Source organism: Podarcis gaigeae, assembly GCF_964106915.1.
Source record: "Podarcis gaigeae genome assembly, chromosome: 9".
In the NCBI taxonomy this organism is placed as follows: Eukaryota; Metazoa; Chordata; class Lepidosauria; order Squamata; family Lacertidae; genus Podarcis; species Podarcis gaigeae.
The window spans coordinates 14,059,753-14,081,990 of record NC_139685.1 but is presented as its reverse complement, the minus strand read 5'-3'; the positions used below and the strand labels follow the sequence as shown (position 1 = coordinate 14,081,990).

Genomic DNA, 22,238 nt, shown 5'->3' with positions numbered 1-22,238 from the left:
CTTGCCAGACTAGGAAGGTAGCCCATTTAGGAGATGGAAAACTCTGATCCTAAACTTCCGCTGCCTTGCAGGATATCTTCCGAGAAAAGAAAAGGATAATAATAATAATTGTAAACCCTACACTAATCTGGAGAAGAGTCTCCAAGATGGCTGAATGGTACACTGTAGCCCTATTACTGGCAACTACAGAGCCAAGTTGGTGCCAAACGTATTGATCTGCTTTCCTTTGGACCACATCAGTGAGGCCAGGACCTCCATACATACAACGCAGCAATTTGACTTCACCCCTGGAGGCACACTCCATTGCCTCTTGAGACAGAAGGATGCCAAGAACTTAAAATTCATTTTTGCATTTTAAATTTTCACCCCTTATTTCATTTTCCATGTGTAAATTAAATAACCATAGAATGATTATGGCAGTTTGAACATTGTTCAAGAGAGTGATGATCAACAGTAAGGCCTTTATTTCAAAAGGCATTTTTGTGCATGACTTGTAAAGATGTCTTTTCATCATTTCTTTGTGGTTTCAAGTGAAAGTCAAGAGTTCACTGTTGTGTGATATCAATCAAATACTACACATGCTGAGAGAGAAAGATCTCTGTCTCATTTAAACCACAACAAAATTTTTAAAAAAATGGACTACATGCCCATGTCTATCATAAGATCCACTACCATTTCTATTAAACTGCACTAACCTTTCTATGACCATGTCACCTCAGTCATTTTAGAAGTTCATGGACAGGCAAAATGTCACATCACAGCACTATGTAAAGACAAAAGGACAACAACCGCCATGCCCCAGCAAACTTTTACTCTTACTACAAACAAGTTGAAAAGTCCAAGGCTCCATTTACGTAAATGGCTGCTGTTTTGCTGGAAAACATCAATGCAATAGTAGTGTGCTTTTCACCTTTATTTACGATGGTGTGTTTATTTTTTCTCCCATGGTCCAATTTATTTCTAATGCTACATATTCAAAGGCATTCACTCGTGCTTTAGAGAAGTCACTTATTCCTCTGCCTGGCATTTAGAAATTTGCCAAAGAGTTCACAACATGTGGTGGTAACGTCTAAAGTGCCCCAGTGGAATTGCTCACGCACCTGTGATCTTCTACAAAACTTAAATATTCTGCAGTAGGCATGGCAACATGGAAAAAGGTTAATCAAATGCAGAATAGTTTTTAAATTACTGCAAAAGGAAATGGAAAGATTAGCAATTGTCTTTTTGTCTCAACAAACGGAAACTAAAAATTCAAAAGAAAAAAGTCTTACACATGCTTCCCTGTCTCAAAAAGGTGTATTACTTAAGGTTTGAGTAATATGCAGCGTACGCCTGAGCCCAAATGCCCCCCAATTTTGAAGTCCCATTCACTAGTGTGAAATGGAGAAGCATTCCCTCAGGTTTTAAGAGATATACAGCAAAGTAACTGCCAACGAGAGAGATGGATTTTTTTTACCTTTAACAGCTGCAGCAACTTTGTTGTCGTTTACATTATTTTACCAGTGGCAGATGTGGCAGGAAGAACCTAGCTTGAATCTCACTGTCTTAACCACAATTGTCTTTCGCCTACTATACCCTGGACCACATGCACATCTGTAAAAAGGTAAAGGTAAAGGGACTCCTGACCATTAGGTCCAGTTGTGACCAACTCTGGGGTTGCAGCGCTCATCTTGCTTTATTGGCCGAGGAACCCAGCGTACAGCTTCCGGGTCATGTGGCCAGCATGACCAAGCCGCTTCTGGCAAACCACAGCAGCGCACGGAAATGCCATTTACCTCCCCGTCAGAGTGGTACCTATTTATCTACTTGCACTTTGACATGCTTTCGAACTGCTAGGTTGGCAGGAGCAGGGACCAAGAAACAGGAAACCTGTCGCGGGGATTCAAACCGCCGACCTTCTGATCGGCAAGTCCTAGGCTCTGTGGTTTAACCCACAGCGCCACCCGCACCCTACATTCACATCTGTATGTCTTACAAAATCAGAAGTCACCCAATAAAACTGAACTAGTTGGCCTAGTTAACTGAGTTGATTGAGCTGCGATAATATTGGCATCAATTATGTGATGAATGTCCTCAAAATGCCTAGCAAACATGATGCAGTGTGTCTCCAAGGGAGGTCCAGGTTGCAAAGGGCCCCAAAACACTTGGAAGTGCTTCACTAGTGATGGACAAAAACTGCTTCTTCACCTCCTTTATGACACAGAATAGGCAGATAGACAGATAATGTGATATTGTTTTTGTTTGATTGAACTTATTAGTCCTCCTCCATCTGCACTCTTGCTGTCTCCCAAACTGCTTCCCTCCCTCAGCTCAGGTGTATACTAAGGAGCTTAATGGGCTCTGCTCCTTGCAAAAGGGCACTTGGGAGCGATTATGCTAACTGCCCAAGTCCTCCATCTGTATTCCAGAAAGTAATCAGGACTCTGACAAAAATACAGTGGTACCTCGGGTTAAGTACTTAATTTGTTCCGGAGGTCCGTTCTTAACCTGAAGCACCACTTTAGCTAATGGGGCCTCCTGCTGCTGCCATGCGATTTCTGTTCTCATCCTGAAGCAAAGTTCTTAACCCGAGATACTATTTCTGGGTTAGCAGAGTCTGTAACCTGAAGCGTATGTAACCTGAAGCATATGTAACCCAAGGTATCAGCCACTGTATCAGCTACCCTAGCTGAAAATCCCTCAAAAATCCCTCAGAATCCATTAGTCTCTGGGATTGACTATTCTAATAGGTTCCTCCAACCATGGAAGGATTAAAGCAACAAGCTAAACCTCCACAGAATGTGGTCCAGCCATAACAAGGGAGTCAAAATAAAATCTACCTTCAGACCACCATCCTTCTGTCCAGGATGTATTAGGCTGATGACATGTTGCAATAGCCCCACGACTGTCATGGGACTCATGAATTTTTCAGCCACCACAGACAAGGCACTCAGCATGGGTGTTGAGGTCCCCCAGGGCAATCATCCCAGCAGTCCTCAACCCCAAATCTGAGACTATGACTCCCAGCTCAGCTAAAGAGACTGGTGAGCAGTGGAGTGAATGATACTCTGATAGGATCCTAATGTTTCCTGAGTATGTAACATAATATACGAACACTCAAAACTGGCACTCAAAGCCAACAGGAAGACTGGAGAGGCAGAATTCTTGTAGAAGACAGCAACTGCTTCTCCCCAACCCTCAAATCTATGCTGATTCTGAAACAAGCACCCAGAAGACCAGAACTGAGAGAGAGCAACTCCATTCAGCTCAATCACCCATATATATCTTGGTAAAACAGCAACAAAATCCAGCAGATGAAAAAGGAATTTAATCCTAGACAAAGCACCCAGTGAATCACTCTAATAACTACTTCAATTTTTTAAAAAGTGGCAGTAGGAGTTCCAGTGAACTCCAAAAGCTTTGCCACCTCATTCATGCTACAATTCAGCCCAAGGCAGAGAGCGCACACTGCTCCAACCAGAAACAATTACATTTTTTCAAGACAAAGCACCCAAGTTAATCAAATAATTCATCTACACTCAAGTCATGACCCAAAAAAGTAAATGAATGTTTGAATGAAATAATTAAAATTGGTCTGAAGTGGTAGTACTTGTATAAGCAAACCAATATATCCGATAATAATTTCATGAATTTCTAATCTATGTTGTTCACCCAGATAAATATTTTTAAATTCCAGAAATGTTTAAAATGACAATACTTATTTATTTTCCCATATTCAACTTTTACTGTGGGTAACAGCCTTCAGCACATAAAGGTAAATGGACCAATAATGACATGCCATGCTCAGTGATTCTAAATTCATTCAAAATATTGTGTAAAACAGTGGCAATATCAGAGCTCTTCTCATTAGCTTCCCCCACCTGTCAACACACTTCCTGCAACTTTCCTGAATGCAGTATCATTCTAGGAATTTTGGGGGTGGGGTGGGGGACAAGCTTTCACAAATAAGCAAGTGGCTAATGCATCCAGGACTTTCTGAAGAAGGAAACTAGCAGCCACCACCTGCCAGCTACTGAGAGGAGCTCCACTTGTAGCAACTTGTAGCTGCAAAGTTTTTTTAAGCTAAAGAAAAAGGATCCACAGCAGCTGAAATGTTTCCACAAAATTCACCATTTTCTATGGAGCACAGAAATGGGGCGGCACTTGTGCTTAACCCTACCCTTCCCTCCCTGGGCGCAGTACACCATTCTGATCAGCTGTTAATCACCTGCTTCCTACACCTTGTTGCTGTACCCAGCTGACTGGAAACCCAGGAACTGCATAGCAACAAGCAGTCACTAAGTGCAGCTGGAACAAGACAGCACATGTCTCAATCTGAATGAGGGGTTAATGTCAACCCAGACAGACAGGAAGGGGATTCCTGTCTAAAAACAAAACGCCAGCTGTCCAGGGATGTCTTAACACATGTTGCTGGCTGAAATTAATTGGAAATCAAAGAAATCATACAATCATAGAGTTGGAAGGGATCCTCAGGACCATGTAGTCCAACACCCTGCAGAGTAGTAACATACAGCTGTCCCATACAGGGATAAAACATGCAACCTTGGCATTACAGTATCAGTACCACTCTTTAACCAACTGAGCTATCCAGGCACCGGCCCCATTCTAGGACCAATACTTTAAACAAAAAATTCTAAACCAGACAGACAGACACCAATTCCTGACTTCATCTACCTGCGACCTCCCCAGTACCACCTGAAGCAGGTCATTTAACCTTGCTGCATGACTAATCCAGCATTGGAGCAGCTCATCCTCTCACCCAAATCCAAATATTTCACTAAGCTCTTGGAAGTGCTTGGAAACCTAACAGGTTTCCTGTGGTCATGGTGGTGCAGTAATGTAATATTATAGAAAGGAATTTGCTACCAACCACTGTCAGATGCAGAAAGCCAAGAAAAGTGCAATGTGTTGCCAGATGGGGGAGCTTAGACACCAAAGGAAGACAGAATATCAGCAAAAGCAAGCTCCAATAAAAACCAAAAATTATTTTAACCTAAGCCTGTTTAACTTATTCTTCAAGATCCCACTACAGAAATGATTATAAATATTTTCCTAGCACTTTCAGAATAGTATTTAAAAATAAATAAATTTATTGTTAGTCACTCCAAGGCCTCTTAAGACATGAAGACAGTAGCAATTTGAAAAAATTAAGTCCATTATGGCAAATAAAAGCCACCCAGGAACAACTTGAGAGTGGGTCTAAGGAGTGATTGATTCTCTATGATGAAGAGGGTGCAGCCAATTGCTCTGGAGATGGTGAGGCTCCTTCTCAGGAGGTCCTACATGGATATAGTGATATTAGGTAACTACCACACAGTCAAAAATGTCCCTTATGGGAGCAAGATGATTGAGAAGGTAGTGATTAGTCAGTCCCAGGTGTGTCTGGATGAAGCAGATTATCTAGACCCATTTCATTCTGGCTTCAGGCCTAGGTTCAGCATGGAAATGGCCTCGGTTACCCCGACTGGTGACCTTTTTATCAGGAGAGTGAGACCGTGCTAGTTCTCCTTGACTTCTCATCAGCTTTTGAAAGAACCAACTATAATATTGACTGGCATTAGTTCTGTGGATTAGGAGCTAGAGGCACCACAATACAGGGCTCTACTCTTCTTATCTGCAGGACCAGTACCAGACTGTAGCAGCTCAGCTCCCCAGCACTTGTGCTGTGGGGTTCCATAGGGTACTATTTTGTCCCCAATGCTTTTTAAAGTTTGTCATCAGTAAAAACATAAAGGTAAACGACCCCTGGATGGTTAAGTCCAGTCAAATGTGACTATGGGGTTGGGGCGCTCATCTAGCTGAGGGACCAGGCTGACGGACCAGGCGTTTGTCCACAGACAGCTTTCCAGGTCATGTGGCCAGCAGGACTAAATTGCTTCTGGCGCAACGGAACACCATGACGGAAACCAGAGCACACAAAAATGCTGTTTACCTTCCCACCGCAGAGGTACCTATTTATCTACTTGCACTGGCGTGCTTTTGAACTGCTGGGTTGGTGGGAGCCGGGACAGAGCAACGGGAGCACACCCTTGCGGGGATTCAAACCGCCGACTTTCTGATCAGCAATCCCAAGAGGCTCAGTGGTTTAGACCACAGCACCACCTGCATCTGGAGTTGGGTAGAGTTGTACTCACTGTGAAGGAGCAGGTAAATAGCTCTTGGCAAAACACTGCTATCACTTGAAGCCCAGATAGCATCAAGAACTGCATATGTCCTTGAAGCCCAGATGGCAAGGACTGTATATGTCCAGCTCTGACTTGTTCCCCAGCTACAGTTGCTCCTGGACTTTGATAGCTCAGCTATGTTAATACATACTCTGGTAACCTCTCATTTAAACTACTGCAATGTGCTCTTTGTGAGACTTTCCTTCAAGTCTATGCAGAAGCTGCAGGTGGTGCAGAAGAGGCTGCTGACTGCCTATTTGATACCTGAACTGTCTGCCTATTTGCTACTGAGTCAAATTTAAGGTACTAACATTTGTCTATAAAATTCTATACAGCTCCCCTAGTACCTACCAACCAATGGCTTAAGAAGAGGCCCTACCCAATAGTTCTATTTACAGCTCTTTTCTGCAGTGCAGTTATGAAGAGCAGGGCTTATCTGTTGTGGCACAAAAGGTATGGAATTCCTTCTCCATGGGGATAAGATTGTTCCTTATGCTAGCTGATTTTAGGCGTCATATTGTGATGCATTAGTATTCTTAGGCTTATAGAAATGATTACTCAAAGAGCTAGGCTGCTGCTGAATTATTATATTTTTAGTAACTTCCCGATATTCTGACACACCTGGAACCCTCTAATTTCTACAGCTTGTATTTAAAAACAGAGCAATGTGATAATCAGTAATTCAGAGTTGACATCCAGGTTCTACCATCCAATTATGACCAAAATCCTAAGGTTTCTTAGCTCTTGAGCATATTTCCACTCTTGCAACATAAAGTAATATTAATGTTGTACATATAATGGAATGTTTCCGAATCCTAATTAGCTAACACACTTCTTCAAAGACACACAACAGGCACGTTTTAAAGTGATGGTTTTAAATTAAAAAGCTCTAAATAGCTTCTGCACTTTATACTTATAAGCATACTTCTTGCCCCAGTGTCTTAAGAGTGATCACTACTTCAACATGGCACAAGGCAATACAGAAGAGTAATTTTTTTAAGGATTGCTTCACAATGGTGAATACATTTATTAGTACAAATTCTGAACAGTAAATTAGAGAGAGCATGTTTCCTGCTGGTTTTATGTGGTGCAACCTGCCTGAGCATTCCAGAAGCTATTTAAGTCAAACACTGAAGAGCTTTCCATAGCAGGTTACAAAACCTAGTCTCTAGTCACCAACTAAGATTACCAATCCAAAGAACAAGACAAAAGAAATAATAGTTCATTATGACAACACCTGCCAATCTAAATCACCAATGACAACAATAACTAGAAGCAGCAGAACAGGCAAGGTGATGTTAATTGTGTTTATGAATTACCAATCCACTTTTAAGTGCCCGAGATGATGTGCAACAATACACAAGAATGTATATCACTTGAGTTCAAAAACTTTGTTCCAACAGCTGCCACCTTGCTTCTCAGATGCTAATGAAAAGCATACATATACACTTTTGCCTGCTCCATTCATGCCCCTCTCTTTAATCAGGTAATCTAACAGTCCGTTCTGTTCTCTATTCCCTCAGGAAAGTTTATAACACTTCCTAGTTTTTACTGCATTTAATAAATATAAAAGTTCATAAAGAGCTTTCTAAAATGAATATCATGATAACCAGCGTTCTAGGCACATTTTGCGACAAGGAATTTCATTAGCGTGAGCAGTTTCTGAGCTTCGGGCGCAGTACTGTGCCTAAGATTTCAGATTAAAACTGCAGAGTGGAAGGAAAGGAGGATCTTTTTCTGCCTCTCCACTTCCAGTCACTCTCTGCAGACTATAGGAGAGACCCTCTTAAGAATATTAGGGAGGTGGACAGGGGAAGCATGGCTTTCTTTTTTTGCAGTCTTCAGATGAGGACTAGAGCATGTGAAAAATGAATATTAAGATTTTAGCTGTTCATTCATTTTCAGCTTTGTATTCTTGTAAAAGAAGTGTGCCTAGACATTCAATTGTTGCGCCCATAACCTAGGTTTAAGGTGCCATTTAGCTGCTAGCTTTCATATCTCAGTTTCTAACACTGATGATAATCTATAAGATGCATATAAAAGTTACTCAGCTTCAGTGGGGAACTGAATCTACTTCATTTGACAATAGTTCGGTTATTTTTTCTAAAGCCACACTAGATCAGCCACAAACCCATTCCCCCGCTTTTGCTAATTCCTCCCCATTCTGTACTGTTTAATAGGAAGTGGGGAGGGAAGCCTATACCAAATTAACTGTGAAAGCAATGGCTCGTGACTTATGCTACTGGAGAGAAGATTTAAGGTCAGAATTTCAAAGGATTGTGTAAATATATTTTTGTTCACAAAGTTTTGTTCCAAATGCAGAAACAAACAGGTAATACTATCATATTTTTCAATGATAAAAATTATCTACATTTGAAGACAGAAAAGTTAATAAGTTTGGTAGTAAGTTTATACTGTGGATCCCACAACTACTGCTGTTATCAAATCCACTCTTTTTAGCACATCATCTTATTTCATTCATTTGTTTTACTGTTATTATATTCAGGAATATATTCAATAGCTATACAGTGCCTAAACACAGTAAGATACCTAGTAATCAACACTTGTAGTACTGTACAGCCAATTTCCTAACCATTCCCTTTGAATAAAAAACAGAGGTGCTTATTTGTTTATTCACATTTTTAGCATGACCAACTACAAATCTCAGTGGGTAGCCAAACTTAATTCACAGTCAATTCAACTTATAATGGGGTTTTATAACAGAAAGTAAATACATACAAATAAGCTCTGTGCTACCTAACCTCAACTATCAAATAGCAGACACAATAATGATGAAGACTTACTTAGTATTTCTGAAAAATCCTCAGTTTAGGCTCCAATAAATGTCTAGGAAGAAGAGATTCCTAGTTATGAGTCAAGCAATTAAACTCTTTATAAACACCCTGATTCCACGGCACAAAATTAATTCAGTCAGTAAAATACTCTTGATAAATCTTGGTGTGCAAGACAGAACATAAAGAAGGAGGACATTTCTTAGATACACTGGACACAAACCATTATATGCCCTGATAAAGGCTCGCAAACAACCCCACAAGAATTACAAGCCTACCTGCTTGCCTCCACATGGCAGTATAAGTAATCTGTGATGTATCAACAGCCTGAGAAAACACAGAACTACTGATCCAGATTATAGAAGCCTTCTTACCTCTTCACACAAAAGGAATTCATATTTGCCATGTAAGACTTTTTTTACAAATGTGGGACAATACTTAAAAGGCTACAAAGCACTATCTACTCTACAAACTTGGCAGTCTCTAAAAAACTATGAGACATTTTTGTATGAGTTTCATATAGATGTGTAAAGGATCAAGTGGCCTATAAATTGGGTAAATAAATAAGAAGAAACCAATGTCTTTTTTAAAAAAACTGAACCAAGTCAAGATTTATTTGGGGGGAAGTAAACCAATTTAATACAGTATTCTGATCAGAGAGGCAACTTTTACAAGCACAAGTTTACAGCTATAATCAGAGAGGCAACTTTTACAAGAACAAGTTTACAGCTATAATTTTTTGTTCTAAGCAGTCTCTTACAAGCTTACCAGTATCAAACTTCCGTCACTTGGGACATTTAGAAATCTGGTTACTCTTTCAGGTGTTAACTCTTCAAGCACAGTTGACAGAGTCCAGTGCCCTTCATCTCTGTGTGCTGTCACCCCCTCTACCTGTATATATGCACAAGTTGTACTTTTATTTGGGGCAGGTAGTCAACTTGCCTGATGACAGATAGAGGCAAGGAGAAGTAATACTTGCACTCTCATATTATTTCTTTGCTTCTAAATCCCCTTCCACTGAGGAAGCTGTTTCGTTGCTGATAAATGAATGGTGGGCCACTAGAAAAGGAATACAGAAGAGTCCGTCCTCAAATATACCATGTCTTCAAATACTTTAGAGCAGGAGTGGACAGACTTGAGGTTTGTTGGGTCTACTTTGTTCTCTGTTAGCGCCACAAGATCTACTCAAGAGAGCTAGGTGCAAGAGAGACATAGGGTTGTTTTTTTTAAAAAAATAGGGGGATGCTTCTGAGCACATTCGAAACCTAGGAATTGGTTTTCAGTCCAAAACAACACTGATATTTTAACCCTTTCCTGCAAAAATACATTCCCGGTTACTTTTATTTATTTCAGCAGTCTTAATTTAGCAAAGAAACTAATTTTTGCTGGTACTGTTAAACAACTGAAAGTACAAAACCCTGACAATCAGTCGAAGATCTACCAGTAGATCTTGATCTACCTTCAGCCCAGCCTTGCTTTATAGGGTACAGTTGAACGGTTGCCCTAGGAATATTTTGCCGCAGGAACCTCACATTGCAAAGCAGTTTTCTAAGCTTCCAAATGTCCCTCTTCTCTCTGCAACCTGTCCAAGTTCTTCATTGTTGTTTCCACAAGTTTACAGAGGGTACAGTATTCAAACAAACACTGATTAGAAAAAGGTAAAGGGACCCCTGACCGCTAGGTCCAGTCGTGGACGACTCTGGGGTTGCGGTGCTCATCTTGCTTTACTGGCCGAGGGAGCTGGTGTACAGCTTCTGGGTTATGTAGCCAGCATAACTAAGCCACTTCTGGTGAACCAGAGCAGCGCACAAAAATGCCATTTACCTTCCCACCGGAGCAGTACCTATTTATCTACTTGTACTTTGACATGCTTTCGAACTGCTAGGTTAGCAGGAGCAGGGACCGAGCAACGGGAGCTCACCACGTTGCAGGGATTCGAACCAGCAACCTTCTGATCAGCAAGCCCTAGGCTCTGTGGTTTAGATCACAGTGCCACCCACGTCCCTATAAAAATGTGGTATCACCAAATTCTTGGATATGAATGCATGCTGTTCATCTTATAAAAGCATGGCAATGGACCCCCCCCCCCCAATATTCCTGCTGGTGTCCATCGTCCCTCTTAAGTGTGTATCTGCCTTGCATTATTTTTCACCGGATGGAATTTCTCCTTAGGTTTCAAAGTAAATTTCAAAGCCCCCCATCAATCAAATTTTCTCCAAATATGCTGCACTGCTGCTTAAGAAAATGATACCTATGTCTCTAATAATGGTCTCAGCATAGCATCTGCACAATGGAAGTGTTACATAAAATATTAAATTATGTATGACAAAGTGCCCAATAATATGTAAGTTATTTTTACAGTGATAAAGCAGCAACTAAGATCCAGCCAGAAGAGGCCCAAAGTGTGAAGAACAGGGTGGGAAATAAGTCAAATTCTGTCTGCACAAAACAGTAGCTCTCAATTAGCAAGGTACTACTTTTTATGACTTTTCAATATACTGACAGAAGAACATATTCCATAAGATTTTTGATGTTAACTTTGTGTCAGAAATGGATCTAGGAATATTAACAGCATAATAATTAACTGTTCAGTGCAATACTCGATACTTATTCAAGCAGAGAACTAGATCCTGAAGAACACATTTACCTTGCCTTCACTTACAAGCAATTTGAATTTGTAACAACCTAAAGCTAGAAGGAACTACTTTTCAGTTCAGAATGTTAGGAGCAATTTATACTCAACAGTAAAAAAGCGTACCCTGAATACATGACCAGAATAAAAAGAATCTATAAACCACAGAATAGCTGAATCAAATAGTCCAAGCCTACTTTCATCTTGACACCCCGACTCTAAAACCTTAAATAATTTGAAATTTGTAAGAAACAATTCCTGCTTTCTTTGGAGGGGAAGGGAGCAACATATTAGTTGCATACTGTGATACTAAAGCGTATTAGAAAGTGACTTTATTGAAGGACTTTTCTGATATTTTCAATCAAGCTACCAGCACACTAATCTTAAAGACACTTTAAGTAAATTCCATAATTAATAGAGGTGGTATACTTTCACTTCGCAAATTATAGCGTAAGACTGCAGACACATTTGGAGTTTGGAACAGGAGATTGTTTCTGTAATGTCTGAACACCAGAAATCTCTATACAACAAATTCCTACCCAATCACCAAAAAGCATCATTTGCTTTCAATGAACTCATGTGACCTAAATGACACCGGCTACCTTGAAGGCTAACTCTAAGCCCCAATGGACTGATGCTGTTGCCAGAAGACAACCCATAACTTAAGTCAAGCACACGTGTGGTATGCAGCAGCAACCTTTAATGAAGACTGGAGGGCCTCATGAAGCAACACAAAAAGGCATCATCAGCTTCTGAGACAGAATCACAGAGTCCAACCCCCTGCACAGCAGGAACCTTTGGCCCACTGTAGGGCTCAAAACCACAACCCTGAGAGTAAGAGTTAGGGCCCCTTCAAGGAAAACCGGAACATGCTCAGTATGTCACTAAGACCCAAAGCTCAACTCACGTAGGGGGACGTTCCCATTAACCGCACACCACAAAGCAAAGATACGGAAGCCTTTGCTTTCAATCCAACCAATTTCACGCAACAACCTCAGGCACTGCAAGGAAGCTGGGGAAGTTAGTTATGCAATGCAACACACCAGAGGACAGCTTAACCATGCAGGGCATTGGTGGGGGCTTGAAGTGACAGCTCTCACTTGAGGGGGGGGGGGGCTGCGCCTCATTCCAGGCACCACCAAACAAGAGCACCACGCAAGTGTCAAGGCAACACGATGGAATTCCTCCTTGCATAAGGCAGATGGTAAGATGCACCCCCAAAGTAAAAGCAGCCAAGAGCCGCGCAGACGTGCCAAGTTCCTCAGAGCCCCTGAAGTGACTTTTACTCTAGAGCGCTTTCCCCCCCTCTCCTTTTTTTTTTTTTTGGGGGGGGGGGTGTTAACACCACTGAGCCGGAGAGACGCAGGACCAGGCAGTTTCCATGTGGGGGGGGTGTTTTGCCTCTTCTCCCCACAGAAGCCCCCCGCTTCTCCCCACAGCGACGAGCTCCGCGCGTCGAGAAGCGCTTCCCCACAGCGACGAGGCTCGAGGCGGGACTTTCCCTCCACCCGGACCCCCGGCCCGTCGAGGACCCAGGCGACTCGGCCTCCCCACAACCACCAGCACCACCGTTCCGGTTCCCCCGCAACCGGAGAAGCGGCAGCGGTCGTGAGGAGAAAGGAGACCCCACCCAAATCCGGAGCTCGAGGAACGGGCGGCGGAGGGGCGAGAGCCGGGCAGGCCGGCTGAGGGACGGGAAGGAAACGGGCCCCTGAGGAACTATGTCGAGAGAGCCACCCCCCCCCCCCGCACTCACCCTGTCACAACAGGCGCCATCTTCCACAAACTCTCGCTAAAACTCCTACTCTCGCGAGAAGGGAGCCGAGGCAGCCGTCGCGCGCGCCTCCCCGCGGAAATCAGCAGCGCGCACGCGCGGGGGGGGGGGAGGACAAGCTTATCGCAACAGCGAAGGAGCGAAAGGGGGCGGGGCGTGCGGGAAACCCCGCCCACTCGCTTACGTCACTTACGCACACACACACACACTGACGGGGTCTGTGTCGCTCTCCCGTCTCAGAAGTCAGACACAACAGGCGTGGGAACTCGGCCCGAAGACTCGCGAGATCTCTTCGAGGGAAGCGGAGAAAGGATATCGCGAGAAGGGCGGTCATAGGAAGAGGGAGGGGCAGGAGGGGGATTCCCTTTACGCCTGACCGAGCGAGCGCTGAGGCTTCGGCATGGGAGAGAACGGACCTCTTCTGAACGCCGGCGGGGGCCAAAAATCTTTGCTCCCCCCTGCCTGCCTTCCCGGGAGAGCGGAGAAACGCAGCGCTTTCTCCGCTTTCCCGGACGGCTTTTGAAGGCAGGCGGCGGGGGGGGGGAGCAAAGAGTTTCGCCCCCCACCGGCCTTCAGAAGAGGTCCTGGACCTCTTCTGAACGCCGGCGGGGGGCAAAAGTCTTTGCTCCCCCCTGCCTGCCTTCCCGGGAGAGCGGAGAAACGCAGCGCTTTCTCCGCTTTCCCGGACGGCAGCGCTGCCTCCCGCCAGCATTTTAAAAAAACCCGGGACAGCGGAGAAGTCCTCCGCTGTCCCGGGGTTTTTTAAAATGCTGGGGGTGGGAAGAAAAGCCCTTGTCCCCCCCCCCCCCCAGCCTTCAGAAGAGGTCGGGGGACAGACTGTCCCCGGACCTGGACTGAAGGCGGTTTCCTTAGGAATGCATTGATTGATTTTCAATGCATTCCTATGGGAAACCGTGCTTCGCAAGACGAAAAACTCGCAAGACGAAAAAACTTGCGGAACGAATTAATTTCGTCTTGCGAGGCACCACTGTATCTTGATTTATTCTTCTTCTGGCAAGTATGCCATTTCTGCATATTCCATAAGTTTTTGTATCCATTCTTTGGATACAAAGAATGGACTTTGGACTTCTGCTTCTTTCCATTTTGCGGCAAGTAGCATTCTTGACGCTGTAGTCACATACATGAATAAGTTTTTATACAATTTTGGTAGTTCTGTCCCTATAATTTCCAAAAGAAAAGCTTCTGGGGTTGTTGTTGTTTTACAAACATTATTTTAAACATCCTTTTCATTTCATTATATATCATTTCCCAGTAAGCTTTAATCTTACCAAAAGCCCACCACATAAGATAAAAAGAACCTTTGTTCTCTTTACATTTCCAACACTTGTTTGATTTAGATTTATACATTTTTGCCAATTTACTCGGTGTTAGATACCATCAATGTATCGTTTTCATATAATTTTCTCTTAGACCATAACATGCTGTAAATTTTATATCCATGTTCCACAGTCGTTCCCACGCTTCCATGTCTATATCCATGTGATCCATGCGACGGTCATCTCCAGGCTTGACTACTGTAATTCGCTCTACACGGGGCTGCCCTTGAAGCTGTCCCAGAAACTCCAGCGGGTGCAGAATGCTGCAGCGAGGCTCCTCACGGGGTCTCTGCCATGGGAGCATATTCACCCAGTGCTTTTCAAGCTGCACTGGCTCCCAGTGGAGTACAGGGTCAGATTTAAGGTGCTGCTTTTGACCTTTAAAGCCCTTCACGGCCTAGGACCCTCGTACCTACGGGACCGCCTCTCCCGGTATGCCCCACGGAGAGCCTCAAGGTCCATAAATAATAACACCCTAGTGGTCCCAGGCCCTAAAGAAGTTAGATTGGCTTCAACCAGAGCCAGGGCCTTTTCAACTCTGGCTCCGGCCTGGTAGAACGCTCTGCCTCATGAGACCAGGGCCCTGCGGGATCTGATTTCTTTCCGCAGGGCCTGTAAGACAGAGTTGTTCCGCCTGGCCTTTGGCTTGGAGTCAATTTGATTCCCTCCCTCTCTTTCCCCCCCCTTTCTTTTCCTTCTCCTCCTGCGATGAGGCTACATTTTAATATTTTAATGTTCCATTATTTTAATGTTGTATTTTATTTTTGTTTTTAAGTTGTAATCATTCATCTTGTTTTTATTATTGCTTGTAAGCCGCTCTGAGCCCGGCCTTGGCTGGGGAGGGCGGGGTATAAATAAAATTATTATTATTATTATTATTATTATTATTATTATTATTATTATATCGGATGGGACCATTTCAGACAGCATGAAGTGTGGCGGGAAGGAGTGGACTCCGAATTGCGGGCATGGGGGCAGCGGCGTGAGGTGTTTTAGGGAGAGAGAAGGAAGCCAACAACGAATGTGAAGGAGCTTAAATAAGCAAAAGGCTCCTTTGTGTGTGTTTCTTAAATGTGCATTTTGCATCCCTCCCCTCAGGTTACCACAGACTACCCCGGTGCATTTTTTAAAAATTGGATTAACTGGTTTTTAATTACATTTGGGTAAGCCTGCATGCGTTGTGCATCATTTGGGTCACTGATGAATTGCCTCTAAGTCAGCCTTCTTGGTTGCAATAGGGAGAGTGAGCTCAGTTGGGCGTGGGCAGCGATCCTCAATATCTTCTTCTTTGGCAATCACTCCTAGACGAGTAAGATTGTCTTCCATGAACACAATCTTAACAGCGAGTCCGTAAGTGACTGTGGAGGCCAATTCTGGATCCACACGTCCTTCCACAGTGGGGAAATAGGTTTCCGGCTTGGTGTTGATCTTGGTGAGGGTTTGCTAAACGTACCTTCCTCCTATCAAGTTTCTCCCTTTCATCCTGAGTTCAAGCATCTTCAAAGTCCATGACACCCAGGTAAAGGCTGTTCTCCAGTTGGAGCACTAACAGCCAATGTTTCCCAATTGTCAGTGTTTATACTACATTTTTTTAGATTTGCCTTGAGAGAGTCTTTAAACCTCTTTTGTTGACCACCAGCATTATGCTTTCCATTTTTAAGTTCGGAATAGAGTAGTTGCTTTGGAAGACGATGCTCAGGCATCCACACAACATGACCTGTCCAACAAAGTAGATGTAGAAGCACCATTGCTTCTTCCAAAAACCCACCCCAAACTCAACTTGCTGGATCATCACCTTGTTGTGGTGAGTGGGCTTGCACGTTCCTATGACCCTTGTGAGCGAAGCCCTTGGGAGTCTCCCAGTAGGGTCACCCAAGGCGGTAAGGTCAAAGGGGAGGAGCTAGACAAAGAATGATCCAAGAAGTCCTCAATTGCAAGATAGGTGGAAGATAACAAGTGGTATATTACAATGGCTGGTAAGACAGATGAAGGCTGCAGCAGATAAGAATTTACTAGTTGTCATGATATTCATTCCATTGGACCCTCAATATAATTACCATTTCCACTTAAGGCAGAAGGACTTGACTTTCACTTTATTTTGCTATTACTATTATTTTTAGATTTGTTTGCCGCTCGTCATTTGAAAACCGTGGGGCTGTTCACAACAGAAAAATACAAAATGAGAACACAGGACACATCGTAAAACAAAAACAAACCAATAAGCTCCACAAACACATTTAAAAAGCCATAAATGTTCATCAGGCGAACATCTGGTTGAAGGGAAACGTTTTAGCCTGGCACCTACACATATATAATGAAGACACCAGGTGAGCCTCTGGGGAGAAATTTCCCCAAGCTTAAGAGGAGCAGAAAATAACTTTTAATACTATTAATTGAGGAGAAAGTGAAAGGTGTGTGGGTTTGTGTTTAAATACATTTTTTAAAAAATGGGGGGGGGGGTTGAATTCAAGTCTACTATCAATACACTTGTGTTTTTAAAAAAGACACGTTAATTTGTGTAATGTATGTGGAAAAACTTGTATTTTTCCTATATATGTGAACTGTGCTAAATCCAATCCTATTTATGGCATTAAGTCAAGCTAACCAACCTCGATTTCCCCTCTATTTTAATTTAAGGGTGAGGTTTAAATATATAAAATGAATAAAATGAAGTTTTTCTCGCTCTTTGTCGTATCTGCATTACTGAAGTTGGTTCCATTCAAGGAACATTTCCTGCATTCAATGGACTTTTGCAAATCCTCTATTTAAAGTTCATGAAACAATCCATAATCCTTTTAAGTTCTCTTTTTGAAAATACGTATCCCTCCCTCTGGGCTCATGCTGCTTCAGTTCAGCTATGAATGGCTTCTGGATTTTTGCCATAAACTGTCTCTAGGTGATAATTTTAAGGGGCCTTTAATTTATGTGCCTTAAATCCAACTGGGAGGAAAACATGTTGGAAAAAAATAGGTCAGCCTTTAATACATTTCAAACATTACACACACACCCCAACACACACACACACACACACACACACACACACACACACACAAAATACTAGCATTTATTCATTTGAATATTTGCTTGTTATTGAAAAAAGCATTTGCCCTGGAAGAATTTCTCAAACTGCAGGGCACACAAAATAAATCTGATGCAAGCCCCAAGTCTTTGTCTGCCAAGGAAAGTTCCTGCTTCATCTATGCAGGATTCATTGCTCTTAACTCTTTGAATCAGCCTCAATGAGAAAAGAAGGTAGTAATTCTGCTGTATTGTTATGCTGGGTGTGACTGGATTGTCCAGTCACTCTCAGAGCAGGTGTGCAACCTGGTTACCGTATTTTTTGCCCTATAGGACGCACTTTCCCCCCTCCAAAAATGAAGGGGAAACGTGTGTGCGTCCTATGGGGCGAATGCAGGCTTTGCGGACCTCTCCACAAGCAGCGGGAGCGCTCCCGCTGCTTGCGGAGAGTTGCCTGCATGCTGAAGCCTGCACCCGCTGAGCACAGCGCGTCCAGGCTTTGCGGACCTCTCAGCAAGCCGTGGGAGCCAGCGCTGGGCTCCCACGGCTTGCAGAGAGCTGCCTGTTTGGGGGCTGGGGTCAGGGGAAGCTCGGACCTCCCCTGCCCCAGCCCCGCGCCTGGGGGAAAAATAATTCCCCCCCAAAAAAACTAGGTGCGCCTTATGCGACGGTGCGTCCTCTAAGGCGAAAAATACGGTACTTGCTTAAAGGTAAGGAACGCAGGTAGCGCTGTAGTCTAAACCACCGAGCCTCTTGTGGAAGGTCAGCAATTTGAATCCCCGTGACGGGGTGAGCTCCCGTTGCTCTGCCCCAGCTCCTGCCAACCTAGCAATTTGAAAGCATGCCAGTGCAAGTAGATAAATAGGTACCACTGCGGCGGGAAGGTAAATGTCTTTTCTGTGCGCTCTGGTTTCTGTCGCTGTGTTTCTGTTGTGCCAGACGCGGTTTAGCCATTCTGGCCACATGACCCAGAAAGCTTTCTGTGGACAAACGCCGGCTCCCTTGACCTGAAAGCAAGATGAGCACCATACTCCATAGTTGCCTTTGACTGGACTGAACTGTCCAGGGGTCCTTTTAAAATACTCATTTTACATCTTTAAGATATCAGTGACTTCCCTTCTTCTCTTTCCATGGTTCATTTTACATATCATAAATCCCTGCATATTTTACAAAAAACTATACCATTCAGTATTCCATTATTACATCCACCAAAACTTATTTACACTGTTGAATTTATCTTAATGCTGCCTAACGTTTCCCAATCTTCTTTAAACATATGTTCTTCTTGTTCTCTTATTCTATATGTTAAGTGTGCAAGTTGTACATATTCTGTCAACTTGAGTTGCCATTCTTCTTTGATTAGGACCTCACTCGTTCTCCATATTTGGGCTAACAAAACACAGACCGCAGTAGTAGCATACATAAAAAAACTTTTTGGACACCTGGGTATTTCAGCATGAATTCTCCCCAAAAAGAAGGACTCTGAGTTTTTTGGGAAGGTAAAGGTAAAGGGACCCCTGACCACTAGGTGTAGTCATGGCCAGCTCTGGGGTTGCGGTGCTCACCTCGCTTTATTGGCTGAGGGAGCTGGCGTACAGCTTCCGGGTCATGTGGCCAGCATGACTAAGCTGAGTACTTAATTCGTTCCGGAGGTCCGATCTTAACCTGAAACTGTTCTTAACCTGAAGCACTACTTTAGTTAATGGGGCCTCCTGCTGCTGCCGCGCCGCCGGAGCACAGTTTCTGTTCTCATCCTGAAGCAAAGTTCTTAACCTGAAGCACTATTTCTGGGTTAGCGGAGTCTGTAACCTGAAGCGTATGTAACCTGAAGAGTATGTAACCTGAGGTACCACTGTACTTGCACTTTGATGTGCTTTCAAACTGCTAGGTTGGCAGGAGCAGGGACTGAGCAACGGGAGCTCACCCCGTCACGGGGATTCGAACTGCCAACCTTCTGATCGGCAAGTCCTAGGCTCTGTGGTTTAACCCACAGTGCCACCCGCGTCCCTTTTTGAAAAGGTACTTTTAAACTATTTTTTTCAATTCATTATGGATCATTTCCCAATACTCTTTTACCCCTTTACAAGTCCCCCACATATGAAAGAATGTTTCCGATGGGTCTCAAACTTTTAGTGAATTGGGGACTTCCCCTGCATGCAAAGACATGAGTGGACAAGACCAAGAGTTTGTCCAATGGTCAAGGTGGTTTCTGCATGTGCCGTAGAGGGAAGTGAGGGGCAGGTGGAACTTATCAACCTGGAAAGGTCACTCATCTAGGAGAAGGAAAAGTCTGCTCCTAAACCTCTGCTACTGTGTGGAGAAGAAAATGTTAAGGAGTAAACAATACACAAATCCAGAATGGAGACCCTAAGACAGTTGGATGGTGCCTTATACTCCTCCTTCCAGCAACTCATGCAGCCAAGCTGGCACCAAACTTCTTGCTCTGCTTTCCTTTGGACCCCATCAGCGAGGCCAATAAGGGGTTCTTGTATTCTGGGTAGTCCATGACCTCCATACAAACTGCCCAGGCTTGGACCTTGGTGAGGTCACTTCGGTGCTTTCCACTGCCTCCCGCAGTTTGCTCAAACTCATGTTCGTAGCTTCGAGAACACTGTCCAACCATCTGTCCCCTTCTCCTTGTGCCCTCCATCTTTCCCAACATCAGGGTCTTTTCCAGGGAGTCTTCTCTTCTCATGAGGTGGCCAAAGTATTGGAGCCTCAGCTTCAGGATCTGTCCTTCCAGTCAGCACTCAGGGCTGATTTCCTTCAGAATGGAGAGGTTTGATCTTCTTTCAGTCCATGGGACTCTCAAGAGTCTCCTCCAGCACCATAATTCAAAAGCATCAATTCTTCGGCGATCAGCCTTCTTTATGGTCCAGCTCTCACTTCCACACATCACTACTGGGAAAACCATAGCTTTCAGAAGTGCCTGGCATGCTCTGGTCCATGGGGTCACAAAGAGTCAGACACAACTAAACGACTAAACAACAACACAGCAGTTTGATTTCACTCCATTGTCTCTTGAGAACTATGGCAACCACTGCAGTTGGAGAATCTCACTAGTGCAACACTGCTCAAAGTGGTGGTCTGCAGAATGGGTCCTCCAGTCCTCGGTGACCCCACCACCACAGCCCAGGTTGGCCGGGAGGCTTCAGAGACCAAATGTGGTATTGGTCACATTGCAGGAGGGAAGACAGCTTCGCTAGCCAGGTAGTCTGAGAAGCACTGCGTTGGGGGGGGGGGGGAGTTTAAAAAAGATTACTAGTTACCTCATTATGGTGCTGAATAAATTTTCCTGTAGCCGAGGGTGTTGTCAAATCTGTCACACTCTGCGCACCCATTTGCAGTAATTATGGAGCTTTTGCTGCTGCCAACACACTTCCCATTCAAATGCCCTTCTTTTGTGGTCCCCAAATCCTTCTGTCAAACACAAACACACCAGCTGTCTAGAAAGAATCTGGAATTCACAGAGGTGCAGGTTTTTAACCTGGCATTTTATGGAATTTAATAATTGTAATGATTACATGTTATAGTGCTACAAAACAACAGATCATTATTCGTGATGAGAATCTTGCGGAAATTTAAGGCAAATCTAAGCCCAAGGCAGAGGACAGAGTTAGAGGAGATAGTCTGGAATGCTAATCTCAGCACTGGTTAGCAGATCTACTGTATAAATTTAAAGCATATTCAAAACACATTTAAAGCACATGACTTCCCCCCGCCCCCCAAAAAATAAAAAATATGGGAAGTTTCTACCACATAGAGCTACCATTTCCAGCATTCTCAACAAATTACAGTCCTTTAAATGTGCTTTAAATGTGAGTCAACTATTCCTTAAAGCCTACTGAGGGTTATGTGTATATATTTTAATTCCACTAATGTTTAATCTTTTTTTTATTATTGCTTTTTAAATATATGTTTCTAGTTGTTTCTATTTTAGTTGTAAGGCGCTTTGAGTCCTGCTGGGAAGTAAGGTGGGGGAAACAATAACAACTGAAGTGAGATATGTATTGCTTTTCAAGAGAATCCTTCGCTTTGGTTTTTGGCAGGACAGGAATGGATTCAGTGCCTCAGGCTTTTCAAATAACTTCCCAAAGAGAAAGGGCACAGCTAATGCTGAAACGGTTTATTGTGGTCTTCTAAAGCTGTGAAGAAATATTATGCAGGAAAGGGGAATGTGTGTGGTGGTTTTCATTTCTTTCTCCTTTTAACACCCGTCGGTTTGGACCTCAGTTGGGAAGCGATCCCCAGCCTCCTACCCCCTGTCCCAGCTCACGGTGTGAAGAACCGCAAGCATCCGCATCAAATTTGCTCAGACGAGATTTTGACTGTCCAGGAGTTATTCTTAACGGCAGCGAAGACAGCCCTGAAGTGACAGTTAGCATTTTGCCAGCTTTTGCCATGTATACAGCTGTTCTCACAGAAAGGAGGGCAACTCACAGCCCGGCTTCTTTTCAGAAACAAAAAGAGAAACAGTGCAGGCTATTAGTTCTGGCTCGATGGAGACCCTGTACCACCATC

General features: G+C 43.6%; 1 protein-coding gene across 7 annotated transcripts in view; it reads right to left on the bottom strand.

The window, feature by feature from the left end:
* The window catches only part of RBPJ (recombination signal binding protein for immunoglobulin kappa J region), a 91,698-nt gene that overhangs the window by 29,197 nt on the left and 40,263 nt on the right, over window positions 1-22,238 (bottom strand). The window contains exons 1-2 of one of the 7 annotated variants that reach the window (XM_083755012.1): window positions 13,345-13,386; window positions 8,969-9,011 (exon numbers count right to left, since the gene is read on the bottom strand). The exons of 1 other annotated variant lie outside the window; for it this stretch is intronic. Coding sequence is in view for 2 of the 6 variants with exons in the window: in XM_083755015.1 (XP_083611141.1) it covers window positions 13,345-13,364 (20 nt within the window). In the remaining 4 variants the exon portion in view is untranslated. Of the gene's footprint in view, window positions 1-8,968; window positions 9,012-9,724; window positions 10,697-13,218; window positions 13,288-13,344; window positions 13,458-20,986; window positions 21,138-22,238 lie in introns of those variants that run through there. 5 more of the 7 variants (XM_083755013.1, XR_014567986.1, XM_083755011.1 and 2 more) reach the window with 5 other exon arrangements.